This window comes from Leuciscus leuciscus (assembly GCF_965113295.1).
Source record: "Leuciscus leuciscus genome assembly, chromosome: 7".
NCBI classification, from domain to species: Eukaryota; Metazoa; Chordata; class Actinopteri; order Cypriniformes; family Leuciscidae; genus Leuciscus; species Leuciscus leuciscus.
The window spans coordinates 45,447,110-45,464,745 of NC_138731.1; the positions used below are offsets into that span (position 1 = coordinate 45,447,110).

General features: G+C 37.6%; 1 protein-coding gene and 1 long non-coding RNA gene across 2 annotated transcripts in view; one reads left to right on the forward strand and one right to left on the reverse strand.

Annotated features, from left to right (window-relative positions):
* Window positions 1–17,636, forward strand: part of LOC309502452 — a 143,089-nt gene that overhangs the window by 114,623 nt on the left and 10,830 nt on the right. The window lies entirely within an intron of this gene.
* The window catches only part of anos1 (anosmin 1), a 72,808-nt gene continuing 68,138 nt past the window's right edge, over window positions 12,967–17,636 (reverse strand). The window contains exons 13-14 of the mRNA XM_082174693.1: window positions 15,610–15,748; window positions 12,967–13,855 (exon numbers count right to left, since the gene is read on the reverse strand). Coding sequence (XP_082030819.1) covers window positions 13,803–13,855; window positions 15,610–15,748 — 192 coding nt within the window. The 3' untranslated portion in view covers window positions 12,967–13,802. The remainder of the gene's footprint in view (window positions 13,856–15,609; window positions 15,749–17,636) is intronic.

Below are 17,636 nucleotides of genomic sequence, written 5' to 3' on the forward strand. Positions count from 1 at the left end.
ATCATAATTTGTGATTTTCTGGATTTTTGTTTTAGATTCTATCACTCACAGTTGAAGAGTACCTATCTATCTATCTATCTATCTATCTATCTATCTATCTCTCTATCTCTATCTATCTATATCTATCTATATCTATCTCTCTATCTACACTCACCTAAAGGATTATTAGGAACACCATACTAATACTGTGTTTGACCCCCTTTCGCCTTCAGAACTGCCTTCATTCTATGTGGCATTGATTCAACAAGGTGCTGAAAGCATTCTTTAGAAATGTTGGCCCATATTGATAGGATAGCATCTTGCAGTTGATGGAGATTTGTGGGATGCACATCCATCATTTTTCCAGTCTTCAACTGTCCAATTTTGGTGAGCTCGTGCAAATTGTAGCCTCTTTTTCCTATTTGTAGTGGAGATGAGTGGTACCCGGTGGGGTCTTCTGCTGTTGTAACCCATCCGCCTCAAGGTTGTGCGTGTTGTGGCTTCACAGATGCTTTGCTGCATTCCTCGGTTGTAACGAGTGGTTATTTCAGTAAAAGTTGCTCTTCTATCAGCTTGAATCAGTCGGCCCATTCTCCTCTGACCTCAAGCATCAACAAGGCATTTTCGCCCACAGGACTGCCGCATACTGGATGTTTTTCCCTTTTCACACCATTCTTTGGGTAAACCCTAGAAATGGTTGTGCATGAAAATCTCAGTAACTGAGCAGATTGTGAAATACTCAGACCGGCCCGTCTGGCACCAACAACCATGCCACGCTCAAAATTGCTTAAATCACCTTTCTTTCCCATTCTGACATTCAGTTTGGAGTTCAGGAGATTGTCTTGACCAGGACCACACCCCTAAATGCATTGAAGCAACTGCCATGTGATTGGTTGATTAGATAATTGCATTAATGAGAAATTGAACAGGTGTTCCTAATAATCCTTTAGGTGAGTGTATATCTATCTATCTATCTATCTATCTATCTATCTATCTATCTATCTCTATCTGTCTCTCTATCTATCTATACTGTATCTATCTATCTATATCTATCTATCTCTCTATATCTATCTCTCTATATCTATCTATATATATATATATATATATATATATATATATATATATATATATCACCTCTCTCTCTCTCTCTCTCTCTCTATCTATCTATCTATCTATCTATCTATCTATCTATATATTTATTTATCAAATGTTGTTTTCAATGACCCTACAAGTTCGATTAATCGATTAAATATACACTTATAAATATACACTTCTGATCAGTTTAATGCTTCCTTGCTGAATAAAAGTATTAATTTCTTTATTTAAAAAGAAACTGAGCCATAACTTTTGAACGGTAGTTTATAATGTTACAAAACATTGTCTTTCAAATAAATGCTGTACTTTTGAACTTTCTATTCATCAAAGAATCCTAAAAAATAAAATGTTTTCCACACTGATAATAATCATAAATCACATTAGAATGATTTGTGAAGGATCATGTGACACTGAAGACTGGAGTAATGATGCTGAAAATTCAGGTTTGATCACAGGAATAAATTACACTTTACTATATATATTCACATAGAGAACAGCTGATTTACATTATAATAATATTTCACAATTTTTACTGTATTTTTGATCCAATAAATGCAGCTTTGGTGAGCAGAAGAGACTTTTTTTTTTTTTTTACTTACAGATCTAAAACATTTGAAAAGTAGTGTATATTAATATATTTAATATGTATTATTATATATTAATAAATATTATTAATATATATATAAATATTAGTTGAAAAACTTAAAACAAAAATAAAAATTTGAAAAGTTTCATTGGCAATAAATTGAAATGATTTTAAGCTGAAGCACATAAAAACTCAAAATATAAAAATAAAAGCTCATTAATAAAACAGCAACACTTTACAATAAGGTTTCATTAGTTAACACGAACTATAAATGAACAATACTTCTACAGCATTTATTAATCTTAGTTAATTTACTAATACATTATGGACATCAAAAGTTGTATTTGTTAACATTAGTTAATGCATGTGAACATGAACAAACAATGAACAGCTGTATTTGTATCAACTAACATTAACAAAGATGAATAAATACTGTAACAAATGTATTGCTCATTATTAGTTAATGTTAGTTAATACATCAACTAATGCTAACACATGAACCTTATTGTAAAGTGTTAACTGTAATAAAACTGTAATCAAATGTAAAATAGCACTGCTGGATAACATGTAGCGTGGCGTATTTCTTCATCCACATGCTGAAACATTCAGAGATTTCAAAGACGCACAGGTCAGACGTTTCTCGGAGAGCATTTCTCCAGCTTGTCTTATTTAAGCAGTTTTCTAATTCACAGAACGAAGGGGAAAAGCCTGCGTGACAGAGTTGATTAAATCTGAGCAGAACTCGACCCCCGCGACCGGCTCCTTGTACCAGAAGCAGGACTCGGATATAAGACGACCTTTGACCTGCGCCGTAGACCATCCAGATCCGTGATTACAGAGCATCTGTGCAACTCGAAACGAGCCGATTCTTCTGGATATGTTCCTAACATCCTAACATGTGAAGAACTGAAGAACAACTCCACGGCTTTACAATTATACAATAGTTTCCATCAACACCTTAAAAAAAACACTGGGTTAAAAACAACCCAAGGGCTGGGTAATTTAACCCAGCATAATGGGTTGATTCATTTATTTATTTATTTTTACTTCATACTTCAATTATTGTTTACAGATTAACTTAAATCATCTAAACTTTTTTTTTTAATACTCCACTCAACCACTGGTTTGCATGATAATTCCTTTTTTTTCTATCATATTTTACAGTATAGCATATTTTACATAGTTTTGAATACATATTGCATACATTTAAGCTCGTTTAAAAAATATTAGAAGTAAAAATTAAACATTTAGAAGTAATTGAAATGTAATGGACCAGTCTCTGTTGTCCCATTTCCACCGTAAAAACTACCCAAACACTGGGTTGTTACGTCTGATCCAGGATCTGGGTAACACAAAAACTACTCAAACACTGGGTTGTTACGTCTGACCCAGGATCGGGGTAACACAAAAACTACTCAAACACTGGGTTGTTACGTCTGACCCAGGATCTGTGTAACACAGAAACTACTCAAACACTGGGTTGTTACGTCTGACCCAGGATCTGGGTAACACAGAAACTACTCAAACACTGGGTTGTTACGTCTGACCCAGGATCTGGGTAACACAGAAACTACTCAAACACTGGGTTGTTACGTCTGACCCAGGATCGGGGTAACACAAAAACTACTCAAACACTGGGTTGTTACGTCTGACCCAGGATCTGTGTAACACAGAAACTACTCAAACACTGGGTTGTTACGTCTGACCCAGGATCTGGGTAACACAGAAACTACTCAAACACTGGGTTGTTACGTCTGACCCAGGATCTGGGTAACACAAAAACTACTCAAACACTGGGTTGTTACGTCTGACCCAGGATCTGGGTAACACAGAAACTACTCAAACACTGGGTTGTTACGTCTGACCCAGGATCTGGGTAACACAGAAACTACTCAAACACTGGGTTGTTACATCTGACCCAGGATCTGGGTAACACAGAAACTACTCAAACACTGGGTTGTTACGTCTGACCCAGGATCTGGGTAACACAGAAACTACTCAAACACTGGGTTGCTACGTCTGACCCAGGATCTGGGTAACACAGAAACTAGTCAAACACTGGGTTGTTACGTCTGACCCAGGATCTGGGTAACACAAAAACTACTCAAACACTGGGTTGTTACGTCTGACCCAGGATCTAGGTAACACAGAAAGTACCCAAACACTGAGTTGTTACATCTGACCCAGGATCTGGGTAACACAAAAACTACCCAAACACTGGGTTGTTACGTCTGACCCAGGATCTGGGTTACACAAAAACTACCCTAACACTGGGTTGTTACGTCTGACCCAGGATCTGGGTTACACAAAAACTACCCAAACACTGGGTTGTTACGTCCAACCCACGATCTGTGTAACACAAAAACTACCCAAACACTGGGTTGTTACGTCTGACCCAGGATCTGGGTAACACAGAAACTATTCAAACACTGGGATGCTACGTCTGACCCAGGATCTGGGTAACACAGAAACTACTCAAACACTGGGTTCCTACGTCTGACCCAGGATCTGGGTTACACAAAAACTACCCAAACACTGGGTTGTTACATCTGACTCAGGATCTGGGTAACACAAAAACTACTCAAACACTGGGTTGCTACGTCTGACCCTGGATCTGGGTTACACAAAAACTACCCAAATACTGGGTTGTTACATCTGACCCAGGATCTGGGTTACACAAAAACTACCCAAACACTGGGTTGCTACGTCTGACCCAGGATCGGAGTAACACAAAAACTACCCAAACACTGGGTTGTTACGTCTGACCCAGGATCTGGGTAACACAAAAACTACCCAAACACTGGGTTGCTACGTCTGACCCAGGATCTGGGTTACACAAACACTACCCAAACATTGGGTTGTTACGTCTGACCCAGGATGTGTAACACAAAAACTACTCAAACACTGGGTTGTTACGTCTGACCCAGGATCTGGGTAACACAGAAACTACTCAAACACTGGGTTGTTACGTCTGACCCAGGATCGGGGTAACACAAAAACTACCCAAACACTGGGTTGTTACGTCTGACCCAGGATCTGGGCTACACAAAAACTACGCAAACACTGGGTTGTTACGTCTGACCCAGGATCTGGGCAACAGAGAAACTACTCTACTCAAACACTGGGTTGTTACGTCTGACCCAGGATCTGGGTTACACAGAAACTACCCAAACACTGGGTTGCTAAGTCTGACCCAAGATCTGGGTAACACAGAAACTACTCAAACACTGGGTTGTTACGTCTGACCCAGGATCTGGGTAACACAGAAACTACTCAAACACTGGGTTGTTACATCTGACCCAGGATCTGGGTTACACAAAAACTACCCAAACACTGGGTTGTTACGTCTGACCCAGGATCTGGGTTACACAAAAACTACCCAAACACTGGGTTTCTATGTCTGACCCAGGATCTGGGTAACACAGAAACTACCCAAACACTGGGTTGCTACGTCTGACCCAGGATCTGGGTTACACAGAAACTACCCAAACACTGGGTTGTTACGTCTGACCCAGGATCTGGGTAACAGAGAAACTACTCAAACACTTGGTTGCTACGTCTGACCCAGGATCTGGGTTACACAGAAACTACCCAAACACTGGGTTGCTAAGTCTGACCCAAGATCTGGGTAACACAGAAACTAACACTGGGTTGTTACGTCTGACCCAGGATCTGGGTAACACAGAAACTACCCAAACACTGGGTTGTTACGTCTGACCCAGGATCTGGGTAACACAAAAACTACTCAAACACTGGGTTGTTACGTCTGACCCAGGATCTGGGTAACACTACTACCCAAACACTGGGTTGCTGACCCAGGATCTGTTTTTTTTTTTTTTTTTGTTGGTGTAATTCCCTCCAGAAGCGTCTCACATGATTGAGTTCCCGAACACCAGCATCCGAACGCTAGAGAACATGACAGCGTTTACTGAGTTTCGTCTTATGCTCTGAGACACTCATTTATGATGGAGGAAAACCAGCCACATTAAAGCAACTTACAGTTCATTACTGATATTTTGCATCAGTTTCCAAAAACTTTCTTTCTTCTGTGGGAAACAAAAGGAGAAGTGTATGAGAGTGTTTCAGCTGCGGTTTGCATTCATGGTAGTTAAGTCATTTTGTTTTTTGTCATTTTTAGTGGTCAAGTTTTTTTTTTTTTTTTTTTTTTTTTTTATATAGTAGGGGCATAAAGTGATGTCCGGAGGGGATGTTTGTTTTTATTGACCCTATACGTTCAATTAAACCATCACAATATGAGGAAAACATTTGATTTTTTTTTATCTTAAATATGAGGGAAGAACGAAACACTAAACTTGGTTAAGGTATTTATCTGACAAAATTATGTGCCAAAAAAGGCAAAGAAAAACAAAAAGCTAAGAGGAAAAAGCAAACAATAACGACAACATAATACATTTTTAATATTTGGTTATACATGTGTTCATAATTTCTTTCTTTGACAGGCTGGCCATAAAGTATCTCTCAATCTGTCATGTTACATTGTGTTATTATAACAAATAAAACAAAGAGTCATATGGATACTTACTTTCATTGCATGCACAGCAAAATCTGGGATATTCTGCTTCTTTTTAAGAACAACATGAGTTGATAAATGATCAAACTTAATTTTTTGGAGAGAACTTTTCTGGCCTCTAACAAGCGTGAACAGTTTACATATCTGCAGTAATTTCAAATGCGAGAGGATGTTTTTCCTCGGATGAAGAGATTCGGATAATGGCGTCTCAGGAGACGCTCTTCAAACACAAGCAGGGATTTCAGTGGAGGCCTTCTTGACCTCTGACCTTTGCCCTGGAGGGTTCAAAAGGCTGCATCAAATGTAAGCTGTTTTGATTTGCCACAAATGACCCCAAAGACCCAGAGTCACCATTCGACAGCCTTTCTAGGAATCTCCAGTGTGACAGAGTAAAAGAAACACACACACAGAAAGAAGGTGCTAATTAAAGCAACGAGCCACTGGAGGCTGTGAGATTAACCGCGGTAAAATCACTGTAACCTACAGACGCAAGCTGCTTATTGCTTTTTAAAACAGTGGCAAAAGCAATATGATTAAAAAACACCAATGTTCAATACATTAAATTGAGTTATGGAAGCTTGTTTCGTCAAGGAATAAAAAAAAAAAAAAAAAAAAAAAAAAAACTGTGACTTTTTATCTCATATTTCGGACTTTTTTCTCACGTTTATATGTCAAAATTATATAATAAATTGAGCAATTTTGCCTTTTGTCTTGGAAAACTTCAATTCTGGTTTTATTGTTTCCGCATGGAATAAAAAATATTTTAAAATAATTGCGATTTTTTTACTATCTCACAATTCTGACTTTTTTTTCTCGCAATTGCGAGTTTATGTTTCAAAATAGCAAGTTTTAAATACTCACAATTTTGCCTTTTTTTCTTGGAATTCTTAGTTTACATTTCTTGGAATTCTTAGTTTACAACTTCACTTCTGTATTTATTGTTTCCGCCACGCAATTATAAAAGAAATAATTGCGTTTTTTTTCAATTTCGCAATTTTGCCTTTTTTTCTTGAAATTTTTCGTTTAAAACTCGCAATTCTGTTTGTTTTTTTGTGCAAAAAACTTTTTTTTAATCTGTCAATTCTCAATTCATGTTTTTTCTCACAATCGCGAGTTTATATGTTTAAAATGATATTATAAATCTCACAATTTTTTCTTTAGTCTTTAAATTCTGAGTTTACAACTTCAATTCTGTTTTTATTGTTTCCGCCATGGAATAAAAAATATTAAACAAAATAATTGGGGGTTTTTTTAAATCTCACAATTCTGACTTTTTTTCTTGCAATTTGCGACTTTATGTTTCAAAATCGCAAGTTTTAAATCTCGCAATTTTGGCCTTTTTTCTTGGAAATTTTTTTTTACAACTCGCAATTCTGTATTTATTGTTTCCGCCACAAAATAATAATATCAAAAAACTAAATTGCAATTTTTTATATCTCATAATTCAGGGGTTTTTTTCCTCACAAATGCGAGCAATTTCGCATTTTGTCTTTGCCTTTTTAAAACTCACAATTCTGAGTTTATTCTTGCAATTATGAAAAATTTGAGAAAAAAGTCAGAATGGTGAGATTAAAAAGTCGCAATTTTTTACGTTTTCTATTGCGTGGCAGAAATAAGTTTCTATATTTATTACTATTAATAATCCGAAAAAAATCTATTCTTCTGGACAGTGAAGCCGGATATCTGACAGGTCATGAGAAAACACACGTCAGATAACAGATGACTTCAGCTGAAGTGTGTGTCGCTTCTCCTGGTTAATCTCCGAGCGACTCTTACTGTCAGCGAGTCTGATTTGTTTCACAAACCCCTTCACGCTTTGACTCACAGCTCAGTGGAGTCTGTCTCCGGGTTTCGTGTTGCCAGGAAGGTATTTTTCATCGAGTAAATAATTACGGCTGGTGATGAATATGAATATCTGCACTACAGCTGCGGCGATGACATTATGAGTGATGCTGCTAAAGTCATTAGGAGTGTTTCATCATGTATATATTTCATACTTCTCAAACGATACTTCAGAGAATAACGCCTTTCTGGCCGGCCTTAAACACACAGCAGTGAGAGAAATGTGTGTGTGTGTGCTTTATACTCAAACACCTGCACACCCACACCAGTTTGAGATGAATGCACAACACATTGAATAAACAGCAACCGCAAAAGTGGAATAAATGACAAGTGGAAGAAGTTTGTTTTAAGGCAAAAACATAGTTTTTTCTCACACTGCTCAATTTTGAGATTCTGGGCTGTTAATAAAACATCCAAAATACATGTTTTAAGTGTTTATTTTATAGCACTTAATCTATTTGCATACATGTAGATTTAAATGTCAGTCCACACCTATAAAAGCAGTGAGTTTGAAGAATTCTGAACCTGGCTGTATCCAACATTAAAGATTTCGCTTCTGGAAATGTATACAAATTAGTGCACATTGAATTATATTATTCCTCATTTGCATAGTTATTAACCCTCTGGAATTGCTCATTTTGGGAGACACATTTGTGTTGTTCAGTGTTCGTGGTCAAAAGTGACCAAACACTTTTTTAATTTTCAGTAATATCAGTCATTTTAGTCATTTTTATTTTTAATCATGTATTTTGAGAAAATCTTATGTTACTAATTCATATTTATTCATAATTATGAACAATCTTTTCCCCGTTGAAAAATATTATTTTTCGATTTAAACTGTATTTCATGTTAAAATAGAGACAATGCCTTTAAAATCCTAGTCTAAAATAACAAAACATCTGTATTGGCACTAAATTCTGTAGTTGTTTTTAGAAATCATAATTTACTTTTATTAGGTTGTGGATTTGGATGTATATTTAGACCTTCTCAAAGACTCTGTTTTATCAAGGTTTAAATGTATATATTTTGCACTTTTGATATTTACGTGTCGCCCCTTCACTTCTGTGCGCTTTATTCTAGATTGTATTCCCCAAAAAATTGCCCTCTTTTTTCATATTCTTCATATTTCCCATTCATTTCCTATGGCTCTTGTTTCTGACCTAAAAAACAACAATTTGTTAACGACCATTTTGCTTTTTTCGAATCCAGTCCACAATATTGTTTTGTGGTCACATAGCGACTGCCACAAAAGTCACAGAGTTTCGTATAATTCCGATAAAGTAGCAATTTTTAAAAATTAAAAACATTGTTTTTTCAGTCTAAAATTTTTTTCAGAAAACTTGTAATACAAAAAATTACAAATTTGTGTTTGCAATTCTTAATGTAATCAACCAGCTGTGTAAGTTGATTTCTGCAGTATTAGTTCCTTTTTTACCCTGTTCACCAGGGTAATCTTCCCCTGATCGTGGTGTTGTCTACCTACGCATGGTTTGTTGCGTGGCACATGTTCTCTGTTCTTCATTACATGTAGACGAAACAGTCTTTCATGTTCTCAGAGTTTAAGCAGAAACACCCAGAGCCCTGAGCACTCGGTCACGAGCTCTCCTGCCAGTCTGGGATATAATGAGGGACACGACGGGAAAGAGAAGGATTCGCCAATACACTCCTGGAAATAAACTGGGATTTCAAAGTGATGCCATAGAAGAACCATTGCTGGTTCCTGGAAGAACCTTTCAGTAAAAGAACCGTTCTTGTGTGTGTGTGAAGAACATTAATAATCTAAAGATAAAGGTTCTGCATGGAACCATCGATGCCAATAAAGAACCTTTATTTCTAAGAGTGTGGGAACATCGACATGCGGTTCGTTCATTTACTGATCCATTTCGAAGAGGTGCCAATATAGAAATTAAAATGTTTCAAATTGGTTGGTTTAAAGATGGTTTAAAATGGGACATTGTGGGATGCAGAAAAATTGGATTGATGATGAAACAAAAAATTCAAAACACTAAACATTTAAATTAACAGAAATAAGTAAATACATTTAGATTTCAGGGGGCCTTTGAGCAGCGCAGAAAAGAATGTGAATCACATGCGTGCCGTGAAGGTCTCATGAGAGACTGTGTTAATCTCCAGAACGGCTTCAGAGGAGAAGACGAGACACGTGAGATGCTGTCAGGATCAAAACAGGAGGAATCCGAAACACTCACATCATGCAGTGAGGAATGAGGAAAACCCTGAGCATCTGAACACGTCTGCATGGAAATCATTGATCATACGCAACGGAAAGAATTATTATTAGATTTTCTCTCTCTGCATCTTTTCAGAGGTTCATGACTGTTGATCGCCACTGTCCTTTGTTGTTGTAAGAAGGTTTGAAGGGCATCAGAAAAGCATTTGATTGAAAGCAGGGCTGAATAAAAAGGTTGTGGTTTTGACCCTGAAAGAAAGAAACCAGAGCTGGACTTTTTGATGAATTTTTAAGGCCAGACGAGTAATTTGTTGAGGTCAACTTGTAAAGAAAGACTACACACGCCTGCGCACATACTGAAACGCGCATACATATAGACTAAACACGTAATACGCATGTGCACGCCGTCAGCGTTCTCACAGGTTTGCGTTTTTTAAGTTTACGCGGAGATGATAACGTTTTAACGTTTGCACCTTAGAACCTATTTCAAGGTTTGTGTTCTCAAACCACTAAACACTGTTGTTGTGCACATGAGCCGGAGCGCATTAAGGGTTTTCTGTGAGAACGGTGTTGTGTTAGCGGCCGCTACGTTAATAACTAATGATCTTTACAACGGAAGTGAATCAATCAAAACTAACTTTATCTGGACAGTAACTTTATCCTAGATCTGCTGTAAAGCCTAAACAATCTCTGTTACTGTAATCTCCTGTTATCACTGTAAAGCTGCTTTGAAACAGTCTTGTTCAAGCGCTGTATAAATGAAGGAGACTTGAAATCTGATGATGGACCGTCAGGAACTAATGATTGTGACATATAGACCTGCACATAAACACAGTGAAAGAAGAACATCAGTGATGGAGGAGAGCAGGGACAGAAGGTCACAGGATTATAACAGTGAGAAGATGATTGACAGTGCTGTTTAAAGGTCATGCGGACCATTAAAGATGAAGTACTTTGTCCCAAAGCTTGCCTACTCCTTTTTCTTCACAAATAGAGTCAATATTTTAAGGGCGTACTGCAAGTAGGCAGATTGATTAAATGACCTCATGTCTCAAAGCACATAACTTTACCAAGGTAAACAACTTACAGAGCTCTAGTTGTCCCGCCTGACTTCTGCAGATTCATCTGTGTTCATCTGGACAGAGAAACGCATAAATCCAATGTGAGGACGTGAACATAAAGTCACGGGTTGCATCTTGTATTTACGGTTATGGAGTAAACATAGCCTATAAACTCTTTGTTTGTTTGCTGTGTTCAGTGACTCTGTCTACAACTCTGCATAAACTTATCAAACGCGCTGATGATGTGTGCATGGAAATACACATGTTGACAGACAGCCAGCCATGTTGTAGGACATCATATCTTTGCATTTTGGACCGATACTATTGAAAATATTTTGGTCCTGAGACTTCCATAGAAGATTCATGTTTTAATATTTAAATCACTTCTATTATTGATTGCTATCAGGATGTGAAGAGAGTTTCAACCAGAATAACAAAAATGAAAAATCGCCAACCTTACCTTAAAATCCCCAGCGATGAACACATTACGCTACGCGTTCACGTCAGATCACCGTAATTACGACTAATGGCGTGTTCACACCAAACGCGAATTTAATTATTTTCGCGAGTTGATTACATACAAAGACAATGCAAAGACGCGAATGACGCGAATTGGGCGACGCGTTTGCCGCGAATGCTCGATAATCGCATCAACCGCGTCTTCCGCGCAAGTTGAAAAATTTCAACTCGAGAGGAAAATTCGCATGACGCTTAGTTGCGCAAGCCAATCAACGAAGAGCTCATTGATACGTCCGGTTACTAGACTGTTGTCGAAAATGGAGGAGCTAATTATTGTGAACCCAGACACGTCGGCGTTTGGCTTTCCTCCATATTTGGGACTTTCACAACAAGTACAGAGCAGCAATATCATTTATTCCAGACATGACGGAAAAACTATGGCAGAAAGAAATTGTGTTGATGTTGATGATGACGACACACTCCTTTTCGCGGGATGTTTTTATTCGCGAGTGACGCGAAAAACAAGAAAAACACCCCGCGAGTAGTCTAGAGCGAGTAATAAATAAAATAAAACGATTGCGTCTTGCAATTCGTGAAAACATATTATTGTGACACCATATTAAAAAATAATAAATGGTTCAAACTTCAATAGTTAAAACAGCGATTCTTAAACCCTGACGTAAAATAATAAAAAATAAAAGTGCCCCTGACATCATGTCCATTAACGGTCACATGACATGCAAAAACAATTAAATAATTATTTTTTTGTTCTTTTGTTTTTATTTTAAGATTACTTATTTTAATTGTACACATTTATGGTTGAATTATTAGTTAAAGGAAGTCAAGCAGTACGTATTTCTGTTTGATATGTATTTATTTCAGTCAGTGATGCATTTCTTTCTTTTTTTCCCACAGATCTGAGGTAATGTTAAGTCACTGACAGCAAATCGTGAGCTTAGAATTATAAGGTTCTATCTCCACTTTTGGTCAAATTGAGTTTTTGACAAAATCTGATCCATTAGGTGTTTATTAATGCCTGTGTGGTGTTATTTTTGTAAAAAAATATTTTGTTAGTAGTTATTAATCAAATAAAAAGGTTCCATCTCTCCATTGCCAGCTGGGATTTTAAAACTTTGATGCTCAATATCTCGGAACTACCCTAAACGGAGATAGAACCTTATAATTCTAAGCTCACGAAATGTGTTACACAGGACTACAGATGAGCTGAAGGAGTAGAGGAACTATTTTATTACTTAAAAGTATGTACAGGTTCTATGGAAATAATGGAACATATGACTATATGTACAATTCCTTACATTATGTCTTTACAAGAAGTTGTATTTTATAAAACACTGACTTGCTAATACATGGGGGGGAAAATACACACATACACACACATACAAATTAAGTGTTGCAATACACACATAAATAAATATCAACATCAACATTCACTGACTGCTGCAACAAATATCTCTACAGCCGAGAACATATATAGTTTACATCATTCCATCAAAAAAACACGCATAAGTAATAATTTCATTAATAAACAAAACACTCTCTGTTAATCTGTAATGGAAAATTTCTAACGTAATAATAAAAGGCATCAAAGATGGATTTCACACCCTATTAAAGGAACAGTTCAACCAAAAATCCAGTCATTATTTAATCACGCAAACGATCTGTGATGCTTGGAAGTGGAAAAGAGCTGAATAAAGATATGAGTTTGGGAAATACTGACATGCATCATCTGATCTGATCTCAGATAATCATGAACTTTCTTTGATTACACACAAACGTTTCTCCACAGCCCATTCTTCCATTTCAATTTAACTCGATTTCATAGAGTCTGGACAAATCCCTAGGAACACAACATCGCTGTTAACTTGAGTGTGAACGCACACATGAAACGGTGTTCTACAGCACGAGAGTTTGGGGTGATTTCTTCATCAGTGTTGTTGCACTGAAAAGCGTGGATCTTGAGAGAGAGAATGAAGGCTAGCGTTCGGGGCGTCTGAAGGAAACTGCGATTAGCTGCACGTTGTGTTTCGTGTTCTGACCGGTTCAGTGTTTCTCCACTGAAGACTTCTGATGATGATGCTGATGAAGTTGTGCTTCTGTGAGGAGCAAACACACATCTTGGTTACATGTGAAAACATCTCTGCATCCTAAATATCATGAATGCAAAGGATTCATATATGAAAAAAGAATTGAACTCACTTAAAGTACCCCATTTGTGCTATTTTTAAGTCTCCTACAAAAGATTTACATGCATCCAAGGTAAAAAATACTTCAATTTTATCATAATATCCATTGCACATCACCTCATTTCTCCAAGAGTCTGAAAACGGTTCGTTCAAAGATTCAGTATCATTAAACCCCGCCTTTCTGAGAGCCTGCTCTGCTCTGATTGGTCGGCTGGATCAGTGTGTTGTGATTGGTTGAGCGCTTCGAGTGTGTTTGGGAAATGCCCCGCCCCTTACCATTACCGCCAGTTTAACACACTACTAACTAACTCAACCAGGCCCCGCCCCTTTATTCTGCGTATTCATTATTTAACCTTTTCACACGTAAGTTTAAAATATTCTTGCTGACGTGAGTTTTTCAAGGCGACCGTTATTCAGAACGTATCACTTTATTGTTTCCATGGTGACGCGTCATTGCTTGTCACGTGACACACCGCAACCACAACAGCGCTGAATGAATGATGATCTGCTTTTATTTCCTTTTTTAAAATAAAATATTCATAAATGTGTTAGCTATGGCATGAATGATCTGATATTCCGATTGTCAAATATGTACAAGTGGACGTGTTTTGTTGTTTAAACACCTTTATAACGATGGCGTTAGTTGGGCTATATGCGCGACGGCGCCGCCATGCTAGTTTGTTTCAGAGAATCGGATCTGTTGGATTTACAACACGCCAGTTCATCCTCTTCTCCTGAAATACATAGAACTGGCCGGTGAACTGGGGGAAGAATAGAGTAAACTTTAAAGCTACTTACACAATGTGTATCTGATATGAATAAAACGTGTCGTCTAATTATAATGGAAAGGATTATTATTGCCGCTTCCATAGATATCAGTGTGTATTTTACAAACTCTAAATGTATTGTTTTTCTTATGTTCATTTAAATGTCTGAAACCTGAAATAAACCTTGTGTGGTTGAAAACACTGAATAGTGGTGATATATGACGAGCACTGAGCGCCAGACGACGCGCAAAAGCACGTTTGAATTTAGATCACGTGATGCACTGAGCGCTCCCGTCACACCGGTGTGATCGTACGTGCGGAAGGGTTAAATGTGTCCCTGGACCACAAAACCAGTCACATGAGAGTTATACATCATCTGAAAGCTGAATAAATACGTTTTCCATTGATGTGTGGTTTGTTATGATAGGACAATATTTGGCCGAGATACAACTATTGTAAATCTGGAATCTGAGGATGCAAAAAAATCGAAACATTGAGAAAATCTCCTATAAAGTTGTTCATTTATGTTGGCGATTGTGCTGCATTCACTCACACAAATACATGTTTTATATATTTACGGTAGGAAATTTACAAAATATCTTCATTGAACATGATCTTTACTGAATATCCTCATGATTTTTGGCATACAAGAAAAATCTATAATTTTGACCCATACAATGTATTGTTGGATATTGCCACAGATATACCCGTGCGACTCGAGACTGGTGGCGTGATCCAGGGTCACAAATGAGGAATATTGAGGCGTGTTCGTTCCTGGAAGAAACTCAAGATTACAATGGAGGCGTTTTAACTCCCTTTTTAAAGCTCAAACTGCAACATTACAAGGAGGAAATGCATGACAGGTCCTGTTTAAACTCCAGACGTGTGTTTTCTTACTCTGCGGAGCCGGTGGCCGGCGGGGCGTCAGAAACACTCTCTTGGTCGCGGGTCCTTCTCCAGTCGAGGTGATCACATGCACATCCACCCTGTAGAACGTGCCGGGGCGCAGGTTCGACACCACCAGGAGGTTCTGACTCTGAAACACATCAGATCCTTCGTTTATATCACAATACAGTCATGAAAGAATCAATCAAACTTTATTTATAAACAGGGTTCGTAAAGATACTGTACAAATACATTTCAAGGACTTTCAAATAAAAAAACTTTCAAGGACTTTTCAAGCACTACTTTTTTTGGTTTTCAAGCACTACAATCACTTATCAAACAATATCTTTAGGATTTTTTTAAAACTCAAATTACAGATATGTCCAAAATACAACTTACAACGCATTTAATAATATATATTAAATACAAATGACAGATCTCAGCCTGTGGTTAGAAGAAGAGTTTCTAGTTTTCATGACGTGGACTGCAAAATAATCAAGCTGACATTCAGTGCAATCTATATATTTTATTTACAATACATACAAATGTCATTTATGTCTTTTAGTTTGTCGAGAGATGTAAAGTGTAGTTTCTGAAGAGTGCGCATGTGTGAACGAGCTCTAGTGTAAGAACGAGTCTATGAGTGAATCTGGAAATAAAGCAAAATAACTGAGAACAATGAGAAATATTCCTCAGATGTCATATCTGTAATGTATAGCAAAACATCTAGCGTTAATTCCATCTCAAACCGAGTCATTAAAAGTAGATATTACTCCATACGTGCGTGTGACATCATTAACTAACATGGTTGAACGACCAATTTGCGATTTCCGGAAACAGTCGTGACTCGCTAGTGGATTTCTTCAATGATGTATCGTACTAATATCGTACATCGGGCCAATATCTGATTTACTGTGTGTGAGCGCGTCTATAGCGGCTATATTTATTATTTTTATAATAATTTTTTTTTTTTATTGGGCTGATAATGATAATGACATTTTTTAATGTTGTCATTATCAGCCCAATAAAAAATATTTTTTACTATAAAAATAATTAATAGCCGTTCCCGATATGCTAGCCGATATACATGTATACACTGCATCCATAATTGACAATAAAGGCCCATTCATGTTCACATCAATATGGTGGTAGTGGCGCAATGGATAAGACACATGCCTTTGGTGTGAGAGACCCGGGTTCGAATCCACTGTGAGACACCAATGTGTCCCTGAGCAAGACACTTAACCCCTAGTTGCTCCAGAGGCGTGCGACCTCTGACATATATAGCAATTGTAAGTCGCTTTGGATAAAAGCGTCAGCTAAATGTAAATGTAAATCAATATTGATAACCGTAAGGTTTTAATAATAAACTATTAGATATCAGAGTCCACATCACAGCTTACAGTAATGACTCAGAAATAATATCAACAGAATCAGAATAATTTTTTTCCAGCTGATGAATGATAAAAAAACAAAAAACATTAACAGCTAATCAGAATCCATACGTGTGTGACATCATTAACTAACGTGGTTGAACGACCAATTTGCAAAAATACGGTTTCGGGAAACAGTCGTGACTCGCTAGTGGATTTCTTCAACGATGTATCGTACTGTGATAGTTCAGAAACGAGTTACATCATCGTTCGGTTTGTTGTGGGTGTGTCTTGGATGAAGTCACGCCCACTGATGGTTTGATTGACAGGAGTGTGTCAGCCAATCAGAAGACGTTAGCCCTGATCACGAGCAGATGCGACGGGTTTGGTCTCTCTCGATCCTCTCAAACGTCTGCTTTATGATAGTGAAGAAACGAGTTACAGCGGTGTTCGGTTTGATGTGGGTGTGTCTTGGATGAAGTCACGCCCACTGATGGTTTGATTGACAGGAGTGTGTCAGCCAATCAGAAGACGTTAGCCCTGATCACGAGCAGATGCGACGGGTTTGGTCTCTCTCGATCCTCTCAAACGTCTGCTTTATGATAGTGAAGAATCGAGTTACAGCGGTGTTCGGGAACGACTGCACACGAATGAAGCTCCTGTAGA